At 47.5% G+C, this 22,203-nt stretch overlaps 1 protein-coding gene across 1 annotated transcript in view; it reads left to right on the top strand.

Annotated features, from left to right (window-relative positions):
• LOC135547567 (receptor tyrosine-protein kinase erbB-4-like) overlaps nucleotides 1–22,203 on the top strand; it is a 638,243-nt gene that overhangs the window by 304,010 nt on the left and 312,030 nt on the right. Inside the window, exon 2 of the mRNA XM_064976681.1 lies at nucleotides 4,079–4,230. Within this exon, the coding sequence (XP_064832753.1) occupies nucleotides 4,079–4,230 (152 nt within the window). The remainder of the gene's footprint in view (nucleotides 1–4,078; nucleotides 4,231–22,203) is intronic.

The raw sequence follows: 22,203 nt of genomic DNA, 5'->3' as shown, positions 1-22,203 counted from the left end.
GAGTCTGGAGCAGATTGCATTCATTTTCGTCATTTTGTTATTTGCTGTAAATCAAAGAAAGGCATCAAGTCTATTTACTCATCCCAGTTTGAGTGAACATGCTCTCATCAGAAACTCTTTGAATACTGTAGGTAATGAAGCACTTTGGTTGTGGAGTGATGTCTGATATTGTCTGAGGAGTACGGTTGTAGGGTACTGATTTCTAAAGGTGCATAAACTGAACTGTTGATTACCTGAGAGAAGAGAGTGAACAGAGAGATGTAGCATTGAATTACATTGAGATTAGTTTTTCATTTGACCATCAATGGCAATAAGTTGTTTTAAATATTAAACCACAATATTGCATCCTTAGATGTTATGGGGAAAAAAGCAGGCTAATGTAAATTAACATTTTATTGCACAAATAAGCTACTGTCAACTTTATTCCCACAAGCAACCACTCACACACTGACACCTGTAATGAACACAATGGGAAACAGAGAGCTGGTTGCAAGTGCAGGGTGCAGCAGGTGTTTATTTGTGAAGGACCACAGGAGGAGGCAGGTAGCTGGGTCCAGGAGCAGGCAGAAGGTCATACACAGGGGGTCCAAAAAGGCAACAGTACAGGCAGGGAAAAGGCTAGTAATGTCATCCGGGAGATCAGGCAATAGGTTGATAACAGGAAATCCAATAGGCTAAAGTATAGGCAGGGAATAGGCAAAAGGTATCGTTAGTGAGGCAGGCAAAAACTATCATACACGGGAGGAGTACATTACAGGAAAATCACCACTCCGAATAGAAGTGTGTAACAAAACAAACAATACCTCACAATGAAGGGGTGCAAAGAACTGAACTAAATAGTGTGTGATAATGAAATACAGGTGTGTGAACAGGTGATCAGAATTCAAGTGATTGGGATCTGGAGAGTGAGCTGCGTTCAGGGGATCTATGTGTTTGAGAGTGTGAGCTGGAAAGTGGGCTGGAAGGTGAGCTGTGTTCAGGGTATCTACGTATTTGAGAGAGTGAGTTGGAAACAGACATTACAAAACCAAGATATGCATTTATTTTTTACCTCCGGCTTCAAATCCTGCTATTAATTAAGTTTAGAAATCCCATGTTGCGATTCATTGCCATAATCCGTCATTTCTGGAATGGAAATCTTGGAAAAGAAATGTAATCAAACCGACAACAATGAGGAGGACAAGGGGGGAATAAAGTAATAGAAATGAAGACATTGTGCCTCAGTGACATGTCTCTGCATTCCTCTGAATCCAAATCCACGCTTTAGGGGAAAAACTCCTTTGTACCACAGTATGTGCCAGCCATGCTTCACAGAAACAGAGAGAGGGAGAAAGACAGAAAATAAAGATGATTTAAAGATTATTTCAAAGTATGATTTATTATTGAATATGATTTAGTTCTGCCTGTAATGTAGCCTTAATCTCAAATCAAATCCCCATACACAAATCCCATTGTTCTGCTTTTGTCCTTCTCTTCACATTGTCTTTCACAGCATGGTTCCAGCAACTATAGTGGAACCGTAAACAGGCTGGAGCAGTATAGCTCGGCATGGCTTGGTTCAGCTCAGCTAATTAGTGTGAATAGGGTTTGCAGTCTGCCAGCAATCCAGCCTTGGTCCACTTGAACATCCAGCCAGGTTGGTACAGGTGGCTTTTCTGTGGTTCAGTGGACAGTCAACACAATGCAGCGGTCACATGGAGGTGTTGGCTTCTACTACAGTAACTGTATGATGTCATTACAGATCACTGATAACTCAGTCATTACCACTCTGCAGAGTGTAATGTACAGCAACAGTTTGAGTTGACCATACTCAAATCATTTAGTTGGATTGGCATTCAGGTTCCGCAATGGAATAAGAACAATCCAACGTCATTGAAGCGATGTGTGTGTGTCTTATCGGGTCGTCAGGGAGCTTATTGAAGCATATGGAGGTTTCGTTTTCAGTGGCTGATGATAAACTGTCCTTTTCACTGGGAAACTGTGCTTGCATCTCAAATGGCACCCTATTCCCTACATGGTGCACTGCTTTTTACTAAAGTCCTATTGGCCCTTGTCAAAAGTAGTGCACTGTAGGGCATAGTGTATAATTTTGAACACCCTGCACATCCCACAATACCCCTTTAATCTCTTCATGGTGCCCTCAGGGCATAATAACTGTTTATTACCTGGAAACCCCATTTTACCCCTCCCCCGCTCATGCTAACCGTTATTGAAAACACCCAGGCTCATCACATCACACCTGACCTGCATGCTATTTCTTCTTGATAACTGCTCCCCACTCGCTTTGGGTATGTCCCAAATAGCATCCTAATTCTTATGTAGTGCACTACTTTTGATCAAAGACCCATGGGGAATAGGGTGCCATTTGGGATATATCATTTCACTCTCCTGTTAGATCTGTATGCTCCCTCGGCCTCCTGTAATCTAATATCATGTTAGGAGGAATTGTTTGAACAAAATCTAATTTGCCTTTATAGCCTGATGTTGCCTTCAAGCAGATTTTTCTGTTCCTCATCCATCCATTTTCTGAAGGGTAATGGATGGGAAATAAATAGGAAATAGAATGAAAGTTGGGCTTGGAGAACTACTAACACAAAAAAAGGGGGATATGAGTTTAGTTTAGGAAGGAGTAGAAGATGCCTTCCTTGTATTGCTCTGAGGGAAGAAAGTGTGAGGTAGAGAGAGACAGACAGAGGGAGAAAAGGAACACTGTTTTCAGAATGGTACGTAAAATGGAGGTAAGACTTTTGAGGGGAGCTGTCTTGGAGGAGACAGGCGCTTGTGTTTAAAGAAGACAGGTGTGTCTATTTTCCTGTGCTGTTGGGTGGTACTTCATGGGTGACTGTGTGCCAACACTGTGGGAGGATTCTGTCACCCCTATCAAGGCGATGGCTCCCCCTGTCAACTGTGAAGTGGCTGGAAACAGCCCACATTGTCAACATGGTTGGGATTTACTGGTCATGTGGGAGAAGGCAATGTATCTGACTGCATCCCAAATGGTACCCCATTCCCTATAGTGCACTACCTTTGACCAGAGCCCATAAGGCGCTGTGAAAAGTAGTGCACTACATAAGGAATACAGTGCCATCTTTTTGTCAATCTCTCTCTATATAGCGGGGTAGACCAGAGAGCCATGTGAATATATTATTGATGTTAAATATAGCAAACGTTTACGTAACAAACATTTTACGCCACTCTGAATGCAATAATCATTACTCTGCTTGTTTTTAAATGACCTTGAGTACTGGACAAGCTTGTTGTGATTCTTGTTATTGCGTGACAGGGAAGGTCAGTATTAGATGTTTGCTTAGAATCACTGCCTATACTGATGGACGAAGCACCACTCAAGCCCACTTTGTGTGTGTGTGTGTGTGTGTGCGCGTTCGTGCTCGTGTGCGTACGCCTGTGCACATTTAATTTTTAAGTCTGTGTGCTTTGTTTTGATTTAATTGATATTTCGGTGTGTTTTGGGCTATTCTGTCAGCAGCAGCAGCTGACAGGGCAGATGTCTCCTGTCATAGTGGGGGTAAAAGGTGTTCGATGGGTGGAAAAGACAGGCTTTAATTACGCAGCAGGAGTCTACTCAGTAGCTTGGCCACACGCTAACAGGGACTCATCTGCCCACTGGTCCTCTGCCCACTCACTCACTCACTCACTCACTCACTCACTCACTCACTCACCACTCACTCACTCACTCACTCACTCACTCTTCAGTAGTCCTACCAGGCTGGGCCCACCAACCACAGAGCATCTGTATCTCACAGCTCACTAGCCAAGGACTGACATGTAGTGTAAAGCCAAGATCTTTGTCACCGTATGTGACGTGCCAAATGATGATGTGTAGTGATGAGTGTAGCCAAATGCTAATAAAACACCAGATTCTAGATGTAGAAAATGTCTGTATTCTCATTGGCATCACAGACCATAAACATGTTGGTGGAACTAATAAATACACTGACTTCCTTTTATCTTTATTTCTTGACAGAGTAAAGTCTTATTTCAATGTTTTGGATGGATCACAATCATCACTTACTCTGTAAAACATGTATATCTAATATACCTCCCCCTCTCTCTGCAGTATGCGCGGGCACAGAGAACAAGCTGAGTACTCTGTCGGACCTGGAGCAGCAGTACCGCACCTTGAGAAAGTACTACGAGAACTGTGAGGTTGTCATGGGTAACCTGGAGATCACCAGCATCGACCGCTCCAGAGACCTCTCCTTCCTCAGGGTAAGACCTGACACTACCATCCCTTCTTAGAATGACTTCTAGAATCACACATAGGAAATGTTCTGGAATCACACCTGGAAGTGTTTTGGAATCACGTAGTTGAACATATCAGTGTCTGTTCAATCAACTTTGCAACCAGCCATTGTCCATTCAATCTTGTTGGTCAGATATTGTTTTACTCCTAGATCCTCTCGTACCAATCAGCTAGGCTGTCTGTGATAATCAGACCCTCATCCTCTGCAGCTCTGATCTCTAAGTACCAAAAAATGATTGTCTCCATGTTCTCTTCTGCTTGGTGGGAGACATCATGAAATTATGATGACCTGATTAATTATCTCTGACTCAACACAATCCATATCGTATTTGATTAGAGATGTTTCAGAGATGTAGAATGAATCATAATTAAATGGTTGGGATTGGTTGGGATTGGATTGGTGGAGAGGGAGGTGGAGTGCTTGTAGATCAGGGACCAGTGGTGTAATCACTTACCTGACCCAACACACACACACACACACACATCATTCAGTATGTTCAACTGGCTATAGATGATCTCTCCTGCCCCTACCTCTCAAGCACATCTCCCACATCACCACCGGTTAGCACGTTCTCAACTTATTACCCATACTGAAAAAAATGCAGCTCCTTAAATGGTTCTTCCTCAGCTCTTCAAGTTCCTAGGAGAACTCTTTCCCCATAAAGAAACTTAAGTTAAGAGTGGGTCTCTTGACATGGTACTATGGTTCTTCAGAATTCTTCAATGTTCTTGAAACGTGTCCTTTCATAGCGCCCTGCAGTGTTAACTAGTTTTGATTTTTCAGTGGAACATTTATAGATTTGATTCAAGAGTTAAATTAACACTCAGCGGTGTAAAATAATCCCGGTGTTGGTGTTAATAATCAGTATTGAACCAAAACCACACATACCGTTATTTCCAAGCATGCTCTATTGCAGGTTGATTTTTACAATTGTTTATTTCAATATCTTCGTTTTTGCATGTACACATGATTGGTTAATTCATCGTATGCTACTCAAATGTGATTTTGTTTATTTAACTGGGCAAGTCAGTTAAGAACAAATTCTTATTTACAATGACGGCCTACACCGGCCAAACCCGGACGACGTTGGGCCAATTGTGTGGCGCCCTATTGGACTCCCAATCACGGCCGTTTGTGATACAGCCTGGATTCAAACCAGGGTGTCTGTAGTGACTCCTCAAGCACTGGGATGCAGTGCCTTAGACCGCTGCGCCACTCGGGAGCCCATATGGCACCAATATTTTGAAACTATTCCAATCTGTTATTGCACTTATCGCACCATTTACAGAAATTGTTGTTCCAGTTTAGATGTTTAAGGTAGTCTCATATCTAAATCTTCCCAACTCTGTCAGTCATTCTGAATGCAGATTGCAGCTGAATTAAAATTAAAAATGTTGGATATGTGCTGTGTGCTGCTGACTGCATGATTGTGTGTGTTATAATGGGGCGGTTTGGCTGGGTGGTTGTCTGAACCCCCAAGCACTTTGAGGTGGTGCTTTAACCTAGTAGAAGGAAACACAATCTCCTCTAAGACCAGAGGCCACCGAGGACTTTGTATCAATGTATTTAACATTGATTACCTGATCGATATTTAGACGTAGAGACACCTCATCAAGTTTACCGGGTCTATGTGTTATGATTCAGAAATAAATATAACACCCATAGTCCAAATGACTTTAATGAATTGCTTGAATCCTTTTTTAATCTGAGTGTTAGTTTATTTTAAAACTAATTATTTGTTGGTGTAAGTCAGCATTGTTTATATTTGGGGCCAGTAATTATGTTATGATCTACTGTTAGGTATCAAAACAGAGTCAGCTTTTCTTTATTACTAAAAGTGAGCCATTCATATCAACTTTTGTTGAATCATTCTTCCTGTTCTGTGAAAGCCATGCAGCTGTGTGGTCTCTAGAATACAACAATGCATAACATAGGCAGCTGTACAAAACAAAACAAAACTGAGGCATTTATGCCCTTCCGTGTTCCCCAAAACAAACAATGTCGACAAATATATCTCCTTACCCCCCGCGGCAAAAAACAAAACGCCATAGTGTGGCGTGCTGTGGAGGGAAGCAGTCCAGTGTTTCCATTGGCCCCCTGCAGAGGAAATAGGACCATGGGACACTGTGAGGGGTTGCGGGTAAGAGAGGAAGCAGAAAGTGATGCTGAAGAGAGTATGACTATTGTTCAACTCTGCTGAAATCTACAATCCTACTCCGAATAATCAGCTTTTATTTTGTTGCAGCTTGCTGTTATAGAACTCATAAGGGAATGAACATAGAGCCAGGTGGTGATGGGGTTTAGGCCCTTGGTTACAAGCGCTTGCTAGTACAAACTGCTACTTCCTTACCTGAACATATAACAGAGGCTGGTTGCTGCTCGTTTACAAAATGGTCCCATGTGGCTCTGTGCACATGCCAGGTCCTCCAGAATCTTAAGGCTTCACAATTAACGAGGGTTAATTGGACATGCTAATTGGGAACACAGGGTGCCAAGCAACAAGGGAGCAGGGAGGAGGGCAAGGTGCTGTGTATTTTTGGGTTTTTAAGCACATTATTATTTTAAAACACATTAATAATATGGCGTCCCTCGGGCAGAAGAGGTGGAGGAAAACTTCACCTTAAAGAGGGGGAGAGGATTAAAGGAAAACCTAGCGAGAAGCTTCTTTCCTTTCTGTCTGGCTGTCTAGTGGTCTGGGTGGTGTGGCTGGCTGGCTGGCAATGTCCTGTGTGATTGAAAGTGATGCTTGTGCTTTGCCACCTTTTTAAAATAGCAAGAGATTAATGGTCACATCCCAAACTACCAGAACAGCTTTAGCAGTAAATAGAGTCCATCTTCTAAACTGCCTCCATACTGCTGATGAATCGAGACCCAGCTATAAGATTAATAACTGGAATTCTTCCCCAAGATCATCTTTTTTCTTCTGTGTATTGAATCTGACTTATTTGTGAATGTGTGTTTCTCTCACACAAATGCAAGCTTGCAGCACATGCATTTCATTTCCACATGATGGTTCACAGATAGGTAACATTTAGCCCTCTTACTTTCTATTTTCCCTTAATTCAGTTGTGTGCGTATGAGATGAGGTTGTTCAGTAATCCACCTGAGAAGGCCTTCACCATTCCCTGACCCTGATGTCACTGTCCCCTTGTAACCACTACAACTCTGCCACGTTATGTTTCCTGTCCTTCTACAAGAGTAGCTTGCTTGAGTCACTACCATAACATGTTGTAAGCCTCATAGCAAGACATGATGAAGGCTCATATATGCGTATAACAATAATGAAGAATTATACTTGCATGCTTTACACAATTGCCTATGAATGAATCTATAGACAGACCTCCTTCCAGCACAAAGCCCTCTTACTCATCCAGCCTATCAGTCCGCTGCCGGGCAAATAGTGCCTTCCTGCCTTGTGTATCTAGTGTTAAATGGAGTGAAAAGAAGTGCATTACTTTTGACCAAAGATCTATGGACACTGTTCAAAACTAGTGCTCTATAAAAGGAATAGGCCATTATTTGGGATGCAGCCCATAGTGTTAATTATACCAATATCATTTACAAATGGAAAATGGAAATATTCCCATTATGTTTCACATCATTAGCTTGACGATTAGACACTGGGAGAGACGGGCGGGCAGGCAGAGGTGGGGTCAGACAAGAAATAGGATGTACTAGATGTTGTGTTGCCATGGTGCCGTGTTGTAAGTACTGTAGAAGACCACTGTCTGAGTCCCCTTTTAATGCTATCTCTCTTTCTCTCTCTATCGTTCTCTCTCCCAAGACTCTCGCTCTGTCCTTATATTGCCATCTCTCTCTCTCTCCCTCTCTCTCTCTCTTTCTCCCTCCCCTGCCTTCTTTTTTAGCCTTCAGACTGAAGTAGTCTGCTACAGGCTCTTCTAAAAGGGACCATGCTCTAGTTATAGCCCTTTGATGCCTGTAATCTAAAGTGATCACTTAGCGTCTAGATAACAATGTCATTATGATATAAACCAGATGGAAACATACCGGTTAGATCGCTATAGGATCAAGTTACATGTTTTGGTCAGTACAGTGTCAGTACCAATGTCATGCTAAAGATAATGATGATCATGTTGCGGTTTCTGTAGTCACTACAGAGGAGATTGGTGCTTGTCATTTAAGTTCTACAACTGGGGTTGTTTGTAGTCTACAGGACCACATTTCCACTTACCAAATGCATCTTTTGGTTTTTGACGCTATAGAAATCCTCTGTGTTGTAACACCCAGTAGCACATAATGCAGTTATGGCCCCATATCAAACACTAGGCAACACAAATTAAAACATAACTAGATAGACATTAAAACTCCATTTGAAAGGTAGTTAAGTGAATATTAGTGTTTTATATATATATGAGGAGACGGGGCTGATTGGGTTGGGCAAATTTAGACAACTTCATAAGTTGCCCTTAGAGTAGAAGTCAGCCCTCTAGTGTTATCCTGACCCTGTGCGCTCCAGAGGACAAAGGTCAAATAGGGGTTAATGAGCCTGGAGAACACAGAGGAGCAGAGGAGATATTTAAAGTAGGCTGTCTGCATTAATGACAGCAGACTCCTACCACTCTGCATCCAAATAGGGACATGGTAAGAGTGAGACTCATGGTTAGAGACTTTGACCTAAACTTTATTTCTGACCCACCCTCCACCTCTTATTTTGTGGGTCATCCTCTTTCTCTGCCTGACCGTCCTCTACCTATCTGCAGCCTCTGTCCTGCTACATCCTATCCCTCCTCTACCTATCCTACAGACTCTGTGCTGCTACTACCTGTCCAGTCTCTACCTATCCTACAGCTTCTGTCCTGCTACATCCTGTCCAGCCTCTACCTATCCTATAGCCTTTGTCCTGCTACATCCTGTCCCTCCTCTACCTATCCTACAGCCTCTGTCCTGTTACATCCTGTCCCTCCTCTACCTATCCCACAGCCTCTGTGCTGCTACAGCCTGTCCCTCCTCTACCTATCCTTCAGCCTATCCTTCCCTCCTCTAGCCTCTGTCCTGTTACATCCTGTCCCTCCTCTACCTATCCCACAGCCTCTGTGCTGCTACAGCCTGTCCCTCCTCTACCTATCCTTCAGCCTCTGTGCTGCTACATCCTGTCCACCCTCTACCTATCCTACAGCCTCTGTGCTGCTACAGCCTGTCCCTCCTCTACCTAGCCTTCAGCCTCTGTGCTGCTACATCCTGTCCACCCTCTACCTATCCTACAGCCTCTGTGCTGCTACAGCCGGTCCAGCCTCTACCTATCCTACAGCCTCTGTCCTGCTACATGCTGTCCCTTCTCTACCTATCTGGAGCCTCTGTCCTGCTACATCCTGTCCCTCCTCTACCTTTCTGCAGCCTCTGTCCTGCTACATCCTGTAGGATAGGTCCTGCAGTCATGGTTCGGGAAGGACTCTTACTCTCTGTTCCTGTCTCTCTTCTTTCTCTCTCTCTCTGTTCCTTTCTCTCTCTCTCTCTCTGTTCCTTTCTCTCTCTTCCTCTCTTCAACACCACTCTACCATCCTCTCTACCTTTTTCCCTCCCTTCCTCCCCCACAGCATATCGCTCCTCTTCTCTTCACTTTTGACAGGCTGGTTATTTGTCCCCCTGGCGTGGTTCGTTGGTGATTGTAGGTTGCCTGCCGGTTTATCCTATTCCCTACATAATGCACTCCTTTGTTGTAGGATGCCATTTGGGACACAGATCAGATTACATCCCCCTGATCCTCAGCACCCTTCACTATTAATGAATACTGATGAAGTGTTGGGGAGCTCATGTCTTTGAGGCCCGCCTAGATTGGATTGACAATTGCAATTAGCATGCTCTCAAGATCATTTCCATCAGTTTAATTTGACATGAATAAGGACAGAGAGAGAGAGACCACCCTGCGCAATGAAAGAGGGTAAGAAAGAGGGTGGGAGGGGGTCTGAAGGCAATTGAGTGGTCCTGTGTAAGTTTTTCTCTTGGATCTCCATCTGTTACCTGACACTGATGGTGGTCAGGACAGACACAGTTGGAGGACTAGGCAGAGGGAAGCCTGATGCCACTATCCACTAGCTTTAGATTGATTTTCCCTGTTCCATTCAGGAAAACATTACAGCAGGCGGGGGGGGGGGGGTAGTAGGTGGTAGATGGGAGTTTTTGTGTGTTTGTGTGTGTGTGCATGTGTGTGGCCAGGGTGTGAGGTAATTGACAACAAATGTGACTAGGAGATAACTTACTCTTTACCATGGTGACCATGGTCGCTGACACACCTACTCCCTCTGAATGATTTTTTTGGAGAACGATGGTAGGTGTGTGTCTGTGCGCGTGTGCATCTGTGTATTTGTGTGTGTGTGCGTGCATGCATGAGTGTGTGTGTGTATGCGTGTGCTCTTTAATGAGTCCATGCGTTTGTGTGACCTTCCGCTTGTGTGTGTGTGTACGTGCATGTGTGTGTATATGTGTGTATAATCTTGCACAGTACACAGTGTGATATCAAGTTTTAAACTATCTTCCAGGCTGACTGACAGATACATTTTCTCTCTGTGGCCCTGCTGGTCTTGAGGGGGGGAGGCACATCTCTTCCCTGTCTGTCAGGGTCCTGCCACTGGGATAGATAGATAGGTAGGTAGATAGATAGAGATATTCTGAAAATATTCAGACCCTTTGACTTTTTCTACATTTTGTTACGTTACAGCCTTATTCTAAAATGTATTTTAAAAACTGACAAATCGAAAACAGGTTTTTAGACATTTTTGCAATTTAATAAAACATTAAAAACATAAATAACTTTATTTACATAAGTATTCAGCCCTTTGCTATGAGACTCGAAATTGAGATCAGGTGCATCCTGTTTCCATTGTTTTCAACTGGATTGGAGTCCATCTGTGGTAAATTCAAATAATTGGACATGATTTGGAAAGGCACACAGGTGTGTATATAATGTCCCACAGTTGAAAATGCATGTCAGAGCAAAAAACAAGCCATGAAGTCGAAGGAATTGTCCGTAAAGCTCCAAGATAGAATTGTGCCGAGGCAAAGATCTGTGGAAGGGTACCAAAACATTTCTGCAGCATTGAAGGTCCACAAGAACACAGTGGCCTCCATCATTCTTAAATGGAAAAAGTTACCTAGAGCTAGCCACCCAGCCAAAATGAGCAATCAGGTGTGAAAGGCAATGGTCACGGAGTTGACCAAGAACCCGATGGTCACTCTGACAGAGCTCCAGAGTTCCTCTGTGGAGATGGGAGAAACTTCCAGAAAGACAACCATCTCTGCAGCACTCCACCAATCAGGCCTTTATGGTAGATTGGCCAGACTGATGCCATTTTCAGTAAAAGGCATATGACAGCCTGCTTGGAGTTTGCCAAAAGGCACCTAAAACCCAAGCGTCACATCTGGAGGAAACCTGGCACCATCTCTACAGTGACTTTTTTGCCCGCTTTGAGGACAATACAGTGCCACTGACACGGCACGCAACCAAAACATGCGGACTCTCCTTCACTTCAGCCGAGGTGAGTAAAACATTTCAACGGGTTAACCCTCGCAAGGCTGCAGGCCCAGACGGCATCCCCAGCCACGCCCTCAGAGCATGCGCAGACCAGCTGGTTGGTGTGTTTACGGACATATTCAATCAATCCCTATCCTAGTCTGCTGTTCCCACATATTTCAAGAGGGCCACCATTGTTCCTGTTCCCAAGAAAGCTAAGGTAACTGAGCTAAACGACTACCACCCCGTAGCACTCATTTCCGTCATCATGAAGTGCTTTGAGAGACTAGTCAAGGACCATATCACCTCCACCCTACCTGACACCCTAGACCCACTCCTCTACCTATCCTACAGCCTCTGTCCTGCCACATCCTGTCCCTCCTCTACCTATCCTACAGCCTCTGTCCTGCTACATCCTGTCCAGCCTCTACCTATCCTACAGCCTCTGTCCTGCTACATCCTGTCCAGCCTCTACCTATCCTACAGCCTCTGTCCTGCTACATCCTGTTCAGCCTCTACCTATCCTACAGCCTCTGTCCTGCTACATCCTGTCCAGCCTCTACCTATCCTACAGCCTCTGTCCTGCTACATCCTGTTCAGCCACTACCTATCCTACAGCCTCTGTCCTGCTACAGTCATGGTTCGGGAAGGACTCTTCCTCTCTGTTCCTGTCTCTCTTCTTTCTCTCTCTCTCTCTCTGTTCCTTTCTCTCTCTTCCTCTCTTCAACACCCCTCTACCATCCTCTCTACCTTTTCCCTCCCTTCCTCCCCCACAGCATATCGCTCCTCTTCTCTTCACTTTTGACAGGCTGGTTATTTGTCCCCCTGGCGTGGTTTGTTGGTGATTGTAGGTTGCCTGCCGGTTTATCCTATTCCCTACATAATGCACTCCTTTGTTGTAGGATGCCATTTGGGACACAGATCAGATTACATCCCCCTGATCCTCAGCACCCTTCACTATTAATGAATACTGATGAAGTGTTGGGGAGCTCATGTCTTTGAGGCCCGCCTAGATTGGATTGACAATTGCAATTAGCATGCTCTCAAGATCATTTCCATCAGTTTAATTTGACATGAATAAGGACAGAGAGAGAGAGACCACCCTGCGCAATGAAATAGGGTAAGAAAGAGGGTGGGAGGGGGTCTGAAGGCAATTGAGTGGTCCTGTGTAAGTTTTTCTCTTGGATCTCCATCTGTTACCTGACACTGATGGTGGTCAGGACAGACACAGTTGGAGGACTAGGCAGAGGGAAGCCTGATGCCACTATCCACTAGCTTTAGATTGATTTTCCCTGTTCCATTCAGGAAAACATTACAGCAGGCGGGGGGGGGCGGGGTAGTAGGTGGTAGATGGGAGTTTGTGTGTGTGTTTGTGCGTGTGTGCATGTGTGTGGCCAGGGTGTGAGGTAATTGACAAGAAATGTGACAGGAGATAACTTACTCTTTACCATGGTGACCATGGTCGCTGACACACCTACTCCCTCTGAATGATTTTTTTGGAGAACGATGGTAGGTGTGTGTCTGTGCGCGTGTGCTTCTGTGTATTTGTGTGTGTGTGCGTGCATGCATGAGTGTGTGTGTGTATGCGTGTGCTCTTTAATGAGTCCATGCGTTTGTGTGACCTTCCGCTTGTGTGTGTGTACGTGCATGTGTGTGTATATGTGTGTATAATCTTGCACAGTACACAGTGTGATATCAAGTTTTAAACTATCTTCCAGGCTGACTGACGGATACATTTTCTCTCTGTGGCCCTGCTGGTCTTGAGGGGGGGGAGGCACATCTCTTCCCTGTCTGTCAGGGTCCTGCCACTGGGATAGATAGATAGATAGATAGATAGATAGATAGATAGATAGATAGATAGATAGATAGATATTCGGAAAGTATTCAGACCCTTTGACTTTTTTTTCCAGGCTGACTGACGGATACATTTTCTCTCTGTGGCCCTGCTGGTCTTGAGGGGGGGGAGGCACATCTCTTCCCTGTCTGTCAGGGTCCTGCCACTGGGATAGATAGATAGGTAGGTAGATAGATAGATAGATATTCTGAAAATATTCAGACCCTTTGACTTTTTCTACATTTTGTTACGTTATAGCCTTATTCTAAAATGTATTTTAAAAACTGACAAATCGAAAACAGGTTTTTAGACATTTTTGCAATTTAATAAAACATTAAAAACATAAATAACTTTATTTACATAAGTATTCAGCCCTTTGCTATGAGACTCGAAATTGAGATCAGGTGCATCCTGTTTCCATTGTTTTCAACTGGATTGGAGTCCATCTGTGGTAAATTCAAATAATTGGACATGATTTGGAAAGGCACACAGGTGTGTATATAATGTCCCACAGTTGAAAATGCATGTCAGAGCAAAAAACAAGCCATGAAGTTGAAGGAATTGTCCGTAAAGCTCCAAGATAGAATTGTGCCGAGGCAAAGATCTGTGGAAGGGTACCAAAACATTTCTGCAGCATTGAAGGTCCACAAGAACACAGTGGCCTCCATCATTCTTAAATGGAAAAAGTTACCTAGAGCTAGCCACCCAGCCAAAATGAGCAATCAGGGGTGAAAGGCAATGGTCACGGAGTTGACCAAGAACCCGATGGTCACTCTGACAGAGCTCCAGAGTTCCTCTTTGGAGATGGGAGAAACTTCCAGAAAGACAACCATCTCTGCAGCACTCCACCAATCAGGCCTTTATGGTAGAGTGGCCAGACTGATGCCACTTTCAGTAAAAGGCATATGACAGCCTGCTTGGAGTTTGCCAAAAGGCACCTAAAACCCAAGCGTCACATCTGGAGGAAACCTGGCACCATCTCTACAGTGACTTTTTTGCCCGCTTTGAGGACAATACAGTGCCACTGACACGGCACGCAACCAAAACATGCGGACTCTCCTTCACTTCAGCCGAGGTGAGTAACATTTACATTACATTTAAGTCATTTAGCAGACGCTCTTATCCAGAGCGACTTACAAATTGGTGAATTCACCTTCTGACATCCAGTGGAACAGCCACTTACAATAGTGCATCTAAATCATTTAAGGGGGGGTGAGAAGGATTACTTATCCTATCCTAGGTATTCCTTGAAGAGGTGGGGTTTCAGGTGTCTCCGGAAGGTGGTGATTGACTCTGCTGTCCTGGCGTCGTGAGGGAGTTTGTTCCACCATTGGGGGGCCAGAGCAGCGAACAGTTTTGACTGGGCTGAGCGGGAACTGTACTTCCTCAGTGGTAGGGAGGCGAGCAGGCCAGAGGTGGATGAACGCAGTGCCCTTGTTTGGGTGTAGGGCCTGATCAGAGCCTGGAGGTACTGCGGTGCCGTAGTACCTCCAGTAAAACATTTAAACGGGTTAACCCTCGCAAGGCTGCAGGCCAGACGGCATCCCCAGCCACGCCCTCAGAGCATGCGCAGACCAGCTGGTTGGTGTGTTTACGGACATATTCAATCAATCCCTATCCTAGTCTGCTGTTCCCACATATTTCAAGAGGGCCACCATTGTTCCTGTTCCCAAGAAAGCTAAGGTAACTGAGCTAAACGACTACCACCCCGTAGCACTCACTTCCGTCATCATGAAGTGCTTTGAGAGACTAGTCAAGGACCATATCACCTCCACCCTACCTGACACCCTAGACCCACTCCTCTACCTATCCTACAGCCTCTGTCCTGCCACATCCTGTCCCTCCTCTACCTATCCTACAGCCTCTGTGCTGCTACAGCCTGTCGCTCCTTTACCTATCAGCAGCCTCTGTCCTGCTACATCCTGTCCCTCCTCTACCTTTCTGCAGCCTCTGTCCTGCTATATCCTGTATCCCTCCTCTACCTATCCTACAGCCTCTGTCCTGCTACATCCTGTCCCTCCTCTACCCTTCTGCAGCCTCTGTCCTGCTACATCCTGTCCCTCCTCTACCTATCCTACAGCCTCTGTCCTCCTACATCCTGTCCCTCCTCTACCTATCTGCCGCCTCTGTCCTGCTACATCCTGTCCCTCCTCTACCTATCCTACAGCCTCTGTCCTGCTACATCCTGTCCCTCCTCTACCTATCTGCCGCCTCTGTCCTGCTACATCCTGTCCCTCCTCTACCTATCTGCCGCCTCTGTCCTGCTACATCCTGTCCCTCCTCTACCTATCTGCCGCCTCTGTCCTGCTACATCCTGTCCCTCCTCTACCTATCTGCCGCCTCTGTCCTGCTACATCCTGTCCCTCCTCTACCTATCTGCCACCTCTGTCCTGCTACATCCTGTCCCTCCTCTACCTATCTGCAGCCTCTGTCCTGCTACATCCTGTCCAGCCTCTACCTATCTGCAGCCTCTGTCCTGCTACATCCTGTCCTCCTCTACCTATCTGCAGCCTCTGTCCTGCTACATCCTGTCCCTCCTCTACCTATCCTGCAGACTCTGTCCTGCTCATCCTGTCCCTCCTCTACCTATCTGCAGCCTCTGTCCTGCTACATCCTGTTCCTCCTCTACCTATCCTACAACCTCTGTCCTGCTACATCCTGTCCCTCCTCTACCTATCTGCCGCCTCTGTCCTGCGACATCCTGTCCCTCCTCTACATATCTGCCACCTCTGTCCTGCTACATCCTGTCCCTCCTCTACCTATCTGCAGCCTCTGTCCTGCTACATCCTGTCCAGCCTCTGCCTATCTGCAGCCTCTGTCCTGCTACATCCTGTCCCTCCTCTACCTATCTGCAGCCTCTGTCCTGCTACATCCTGTCCCTCCTCTACCTATCCTGCAGACTCTGTCCTGCTACATCCTGTCCCTCCTCTACCTATCCTACAGCCTCTGTGCTGCTACAGCCTGTCCAGCCTCTACCTATCCTACAGCCTCTGTCCTGCTACATCCTGTCCCTCCTCTACCTATCTGCCGCCTCTGTCCTGCTACATCCTGTCCCTCCTCTACCTATCTGCCGCCTCTGTCCTGCTACATCCTGTCCCTCCTCTACCTATCTGCCACCTCTGTCCTGCTACATCCTGTCCCTCCTCTACCTATCTGCAGCCTCTGTCCTGCTACATCCTGTCCAGCCTCTACCTATCTGCAGCCTCTGTCCTGCTACATCCTGTCCCTCCTCTACCTATCTGCAGCCTCTGTCCTGCTACATCCTGTCCCTCCTCTACCTATCCTGCAAAACTCTGTCCTGCTAAATCCTGTCCCTCCTCTACCTATCTGCAGCCTCTGTCCTGCTACATCCTGTCCCTCCTCTACCTATCCTACAGCCTCTGTCCTGCCATCCTGTCCCTCCTCTACCTATCTGCCGCCTCTGTCCTGCGACATCCTGTCCCTCCTCTACCTATCTGCCACCTCTGTCCTGCTACATCCTGTCCCTCCTCTACCTATCTGCAGCCTCTGTCCTGCTACATCCTGTCCAGCCTCTACCTATCTGCAGCCTCTGTCCTGCTACATCCTGTCCCTCCTCTACCTATCTGCAGCCTCTGTCCTGCTACATCCTGTCCCTCCTCTACCTATCCTGCAGACTCTGTCCTGCTACATCCTGTCCCTCCTCTACCTATCTGCAGCCTCTGTCCTGCTACATCCTGTCCCTCCTCTACCTATCCTGCAGCCTCTGCCCTGCTACATCCTGTCCCTCCTCTACCTCTCCTACAGCCTCTGTCCTGCTACATCCTGTCCAGCCTCTACCTATCTGCAGCCTCTGTCCTGCTACATCCTGTCCGTCCTCTTCCTATCCTACAGTCTCTGTCCTGCTACATCCTGTCCCTCCTCTACCTATCCTACAGCCTCTGTGCTGCTACAGCCTGTCCAGCCTCTACCTATCCTACAGCCTCTGTCCTGCTACATCCTGTCCCTCCTCTACCTATCCTACAGCCTCTGTCCTGCTACATCCTGTCCCTCCTCTACCTATCTGCAGCCTCTGTCCTGCTACATCCTGTCCCTCCTCTACCTATCTGCAGCCTCTGTCCTGCTACATCCTGTCCCTCCTCTACGTATCTGCAGCCTCTGTCCTGCTACATCCTGTCCAGCCTCTACCTATCTACAGCCTCTGTCCTGCTACATCCTGTCCAGTCACCTATCTGCAGCCTCTGTCCTGCTACATCCTGTCCCTCCTCTACCTATCCTGCAGCCTCTGCCCTGCTACATCCTGTCCCTCCTCTACCTATCCTACAGCCTCTGTCCTGCTACATCCTGTCCAGCCTCTACCTATCTGCAGCCTCTGTCCTGCTACATCCTGTCCAGCCTCTACCTATCTGCAGCCTCCGTCCTGCTACATCCTGTCCCTCCTCTACCTATCTGCCGCCTCTGTCCTGCTACATCCTGTCCCTCCTCTACCTATCTGCAGCCTCTGTCCTGCTACATCCTGTCCCTCCTCTACCTATCCTGCAGACTCTGTCCTGCTACATCCTGTCCCTCCTCTACCTATCTGCAGCCTCTGTCCTGCTACATCCTGTCCCTCCTCTACCTATCCTACAGCCTCTGTCCTGCTACATCCTGTCCCTCCTCTACCTATCCTGCCTCTGTCCTGCCACATCCTGTCCCTCCTCTACCTATCCTACAGCCTCTGTCCTGCAACATCCTGTCCCTCCTCTGTCTGTCCTGCTACATCCTGTCCAGCTCTACCTATCCTACTGTCCTGCTACATCCTGTCCCTCCTCTACCTATCCTACAGCCTCCTGCTACAGCCTGTCCAGCCTCTACCTATCCTACAGCCTCTGTCCTGCTACATCCTGTACCCCTCGACCTATCCTACAGCCTCTGTCCTGCTACATCCTGTCCCTCCTCTACCTATCTGCAGCCTCTGTCCTGCTACATCCTGTCCTGCTACATCTGCAGCCTCTGTCCTACATCCTGTCCTCTACCTATCCTGCAGCCTCTGCCCTGCTACTCTCTGGATAAGAGCGTCTGCTAAATGACTTAAATGTAATGTAAATGTACATCCTGTCCCTCCTCTACCTATCCTACAGCCTCTGTCCTGCTACATCCTGTCCAGCCTCTACCTATCTGCAGCCTCTGTCCTGCTACATCATGTCCAGCCTCTACCTATCTGCAGCCTCTGTCCTGCTACATCCTGTCCCTCCTCTACCTATCTGCCGCCTCTGTCCTGCTACATCCTGTCCAGCCTCTACCTATCCTACAGTCTCTGTCTTGCTACATCCTGTCCCTCCTCTACCTATCTGCAGCCTCTGTCCTGCTACATCCTGTCCAGTCTCTACCTATCCTACAGCCTCTGTCCTGCTACAACCTGTCCAGCCTCTACCTATCCTAGAGCCTCTGTCCTGCTACATCCTGTCCAGCCTCTACCTATCCTACAGTCTCTGTCCTGCTACATCCTGTTCAGCCACTACCTATCCTACAGCCTATGTCCTGCTACATCCTGTCCCTCCTCCACCTATCCTACAGTCTCTGCGCTGTCCCTGTCCAGTCTCTACATCCTGTCTCTGTCCTGCTACAACCTGTCCAGCCTCGACCTATCCTACAGCCTCTGTCCTGCTACAACCTGTCCAGCCTCTACCTATCCTACAGTCTCTGTCCTGCTACAACCTGTCCAGCCTCTACCTATCCTACAGCCTCTGTCCTGCTACAGCCTGTCCAGCCTCTACCTATCCTACAGCCTATGTCCTGCTACATCCTGTCCCTCCTCTATCTATCCTACAGCCTCTGTCCTGCTACATCCTGTCCCTCCTCTACCTATCCTACAGCCTCTGTGCTGCTACAGCCTGTCCAGCCTCTACCTATCCTACAGCCTCTGTCCTGCTACATCCTGTACACCCTCGACCTATCCTACAGCCTCTGTGCTGCTACAGCCTGTCCAGCCTCTACCTATCCTACAGCCTCTGTCCTGCTACATCCTGTCCACCCTCTACCTATCCTACAGTCTCTGTCCTGCTACATCCTGTCTACACTCTACCTATCCTACAGCCTCTGTCCTGCTACATCCTGTCCACCCTCTACCTATTCTACAGCCTCTGTGCTGCTACAGCCTGTCCAGCCTCTACCTATCCTACAGCCTCTGTCCTGCTACATCCTGTCCCTCCTCTACCTATCTGCAGCCTCTGTCCTGCTACATCCTGTCCACCCTCTACCTATCCTACAGCCTCTGTGCTGCTACAGCCTGTCCAGCCTCTACCTATCCTACAGCCTCTGTCCTGCTACATCCTGTCCACCCTCTACATATCCTACAGTCTCTGTCCTGCTACATCCTGTCTACCCTCTACCTATCCTACAGCCTCTGTCCTGCTACATCCTGTCCACCCTCTACCTATCCTACAGCCTATGTCCTGCTACATCCTGTCCCTCCTCTATCTATCCTACAGCCTCTGTCCTGCTACATCCTGTCCCTCCTCTACCTATCCTACAGCCTCTGTGCTGCTACAGCCTGTCCAGCCTCTACCTATCCTACAGCCTCTGTCCTGCTACATCCTGTACACCCTCGACCTATCCTACAGCCTCTGTGCTGCTACAGCCTGTCCAGCCTCTACCTATCCTACAGCCTCTGTCCTGCTACATCCTGTCCACCCTCTACCTATCCTACAGTCTCTGTCCTGCTACATCCTGTCCAGCCTCTACCTATCCAACAGCCTCTGTCTTGCTACATCCGGCCCCCTTCTACCTATCCTACAGCCTCTGTCCTGCTACATCCTGTCCAGCCTCTACCTATCTGCAGCCTCTGTCCTGCTACATCCTGTCCAGCCTCTACCTAGCTGCAGCCTTTGTCCTGCTACATCCTGTCCCTCCTCTACCTATCCTACAGCCTCTGTCCTGCTACATCCTGTCCCTCCTCTACCTATCCTACAGTCTCTGTCCTGCTACATCCTGTCTTCCCTCTACCTATCCTACAGCCTCTGTCCTGCTACATCCTGTCCCTCCTCTACCTATCCTACAGCCTCTGTCCTGCTACATCCTGTCCAGCCTCTACCTATCCTACAGCCTCTGTCCTGCTACAACCTGTCCAGCCTCTACCTATCCTAGAGCCTCTGTCCTGCTACATCCTGTCCAGCCTCTACCTATCCTACAGCCTCTGTCCCTGCTACATGTCCCTCCTCCACCTATCCTACAGTCTCTGCGCTGCTACATCCAGCTACCTATCCTGTCCTGCTACAACCTGTCCAGCCTCTACCTATCCTACAGTCTCTGTGCCAACCTGTCCAGCTCTACCTATCCTACAGTCTCTGTCCTGCTACAACCTGTCCAGCCTCTACCTATCCTACAGCCTCTGTCCTGCTATCCAGCCTCTGTCTATGTCCTGCTACATCCTGTCCAGCCTCTACCTATCCTATCTCTGTCCTGCTACATCCTGTCCAGCCTCTACCTATCCTTCAGCCTCTGTCCTGCTACATCCTGTCCAGCCTCTACCTATCCTTCAGCCTCTGTCCTGCTACATCCTGTCCAGCCTCTACCTATCCTTCAGTCCTGCTACATCCTGTCCAGCCTCTACCTATCCTACAGCCTCTGTCCTGCTACATCCTGTCCAGCCTCTACCTATCCTACAGCCTCTGTCCTGCTACATCCTGCCTCCAGCCTGTCCAGCCTCTACCTATCCTACAGCCTCTGTCCTGCTACCTGTCCAGCCTCTACCTATCCTACAGCCTCTGTCCTGCTACATCCTGTTCAGCCTCTACCTATCCTACAGCCTCTGTCCTGCTACATCCTGTCCAGCCTCTACCTATCCTACAGCCTATGTCCTGCTACATCCTGTTCAGCCTATCTACATCCTGCCTCTACCTATCCTACAGCCTATGTCCTGCTACATCCTGTTCAGCCTCTACCTATCCTACAGCCTCTGTCCTGCTACAACCTGTCCAGCCTCTACCTATCCTACAGCCTCTGTCCTGCTAGCCCTCTACCTATCCTACAGCCTCTGTCCTGCTACATCCTGTTCAGCCACTACCTATCCTACAGCCTCTGTCCTGCTACAGTCATGGTTCGGGAAGGACTCTTACTCTCTGTTCCTGTCTCTCTTCTTTCTCTCTCTCTCTCTCTGTTCCTTTCTCTCTCTTCCTCTCTTCAACACCACTCTACCATCCTCTCTACCTTTTCCCTCCCTTCCTCCCCCACAGCATATCGCTCCTCTTCTCTTCACTTTTGACAGGCTGGTTATTTGTCCCCCTGGCGTGGTTCGTTGGTGATTGTAGGTTGCCTGCCGGTTTATCCTATTCCCTACATAATGCACTCCTTTGTTGTAGGATGCCATTTGGGACACAGATCAGATTACATCCCCCTGATCCTCAGCACCCTTCACTATTAATGAATACTGATGAAGTGTTGGGGAGCTCATGTCTTTGAGGCCCGCCTAGATTGGATTGACAATTGCAATTAGCATGCTCTCAAGATCATTTCCATCAGTTTAATTTGACATGAATAAGGACAGAGAGAGAGAGACCACCCTGCGCAATGACAGAGGGTAAGAAAGAGGGTGGGAGGGGGTCTGAAGGCAATTGAGTGGTCCTGTGTAAGTTTTTCTCTTGGATCTCCATCTGTTACCTGACACTGATGGTGGTCAGGACAGACACAGTTGGAGGACT

Source organism: Oncorhynchus masou, chromosome 10 (genome assembly GCF_036934945.1).
Source record: "Oncorhynchus masou masou isolate Uvic2021 chromosome 10, UVic_Omas_1.1, whole genome shotgun sequence".
Lineage (NCBI taxonomy): Eukaryota > Metazoa > Chordata > Actinopteri > Salmoniformes > Salmonidae > Oncorhynchus > Oncorhynchus masou.
Note: the sequence above shows the minus strand (reverse complement) of the source record. Positions and strands in the feature narration are given on the sequence as shown.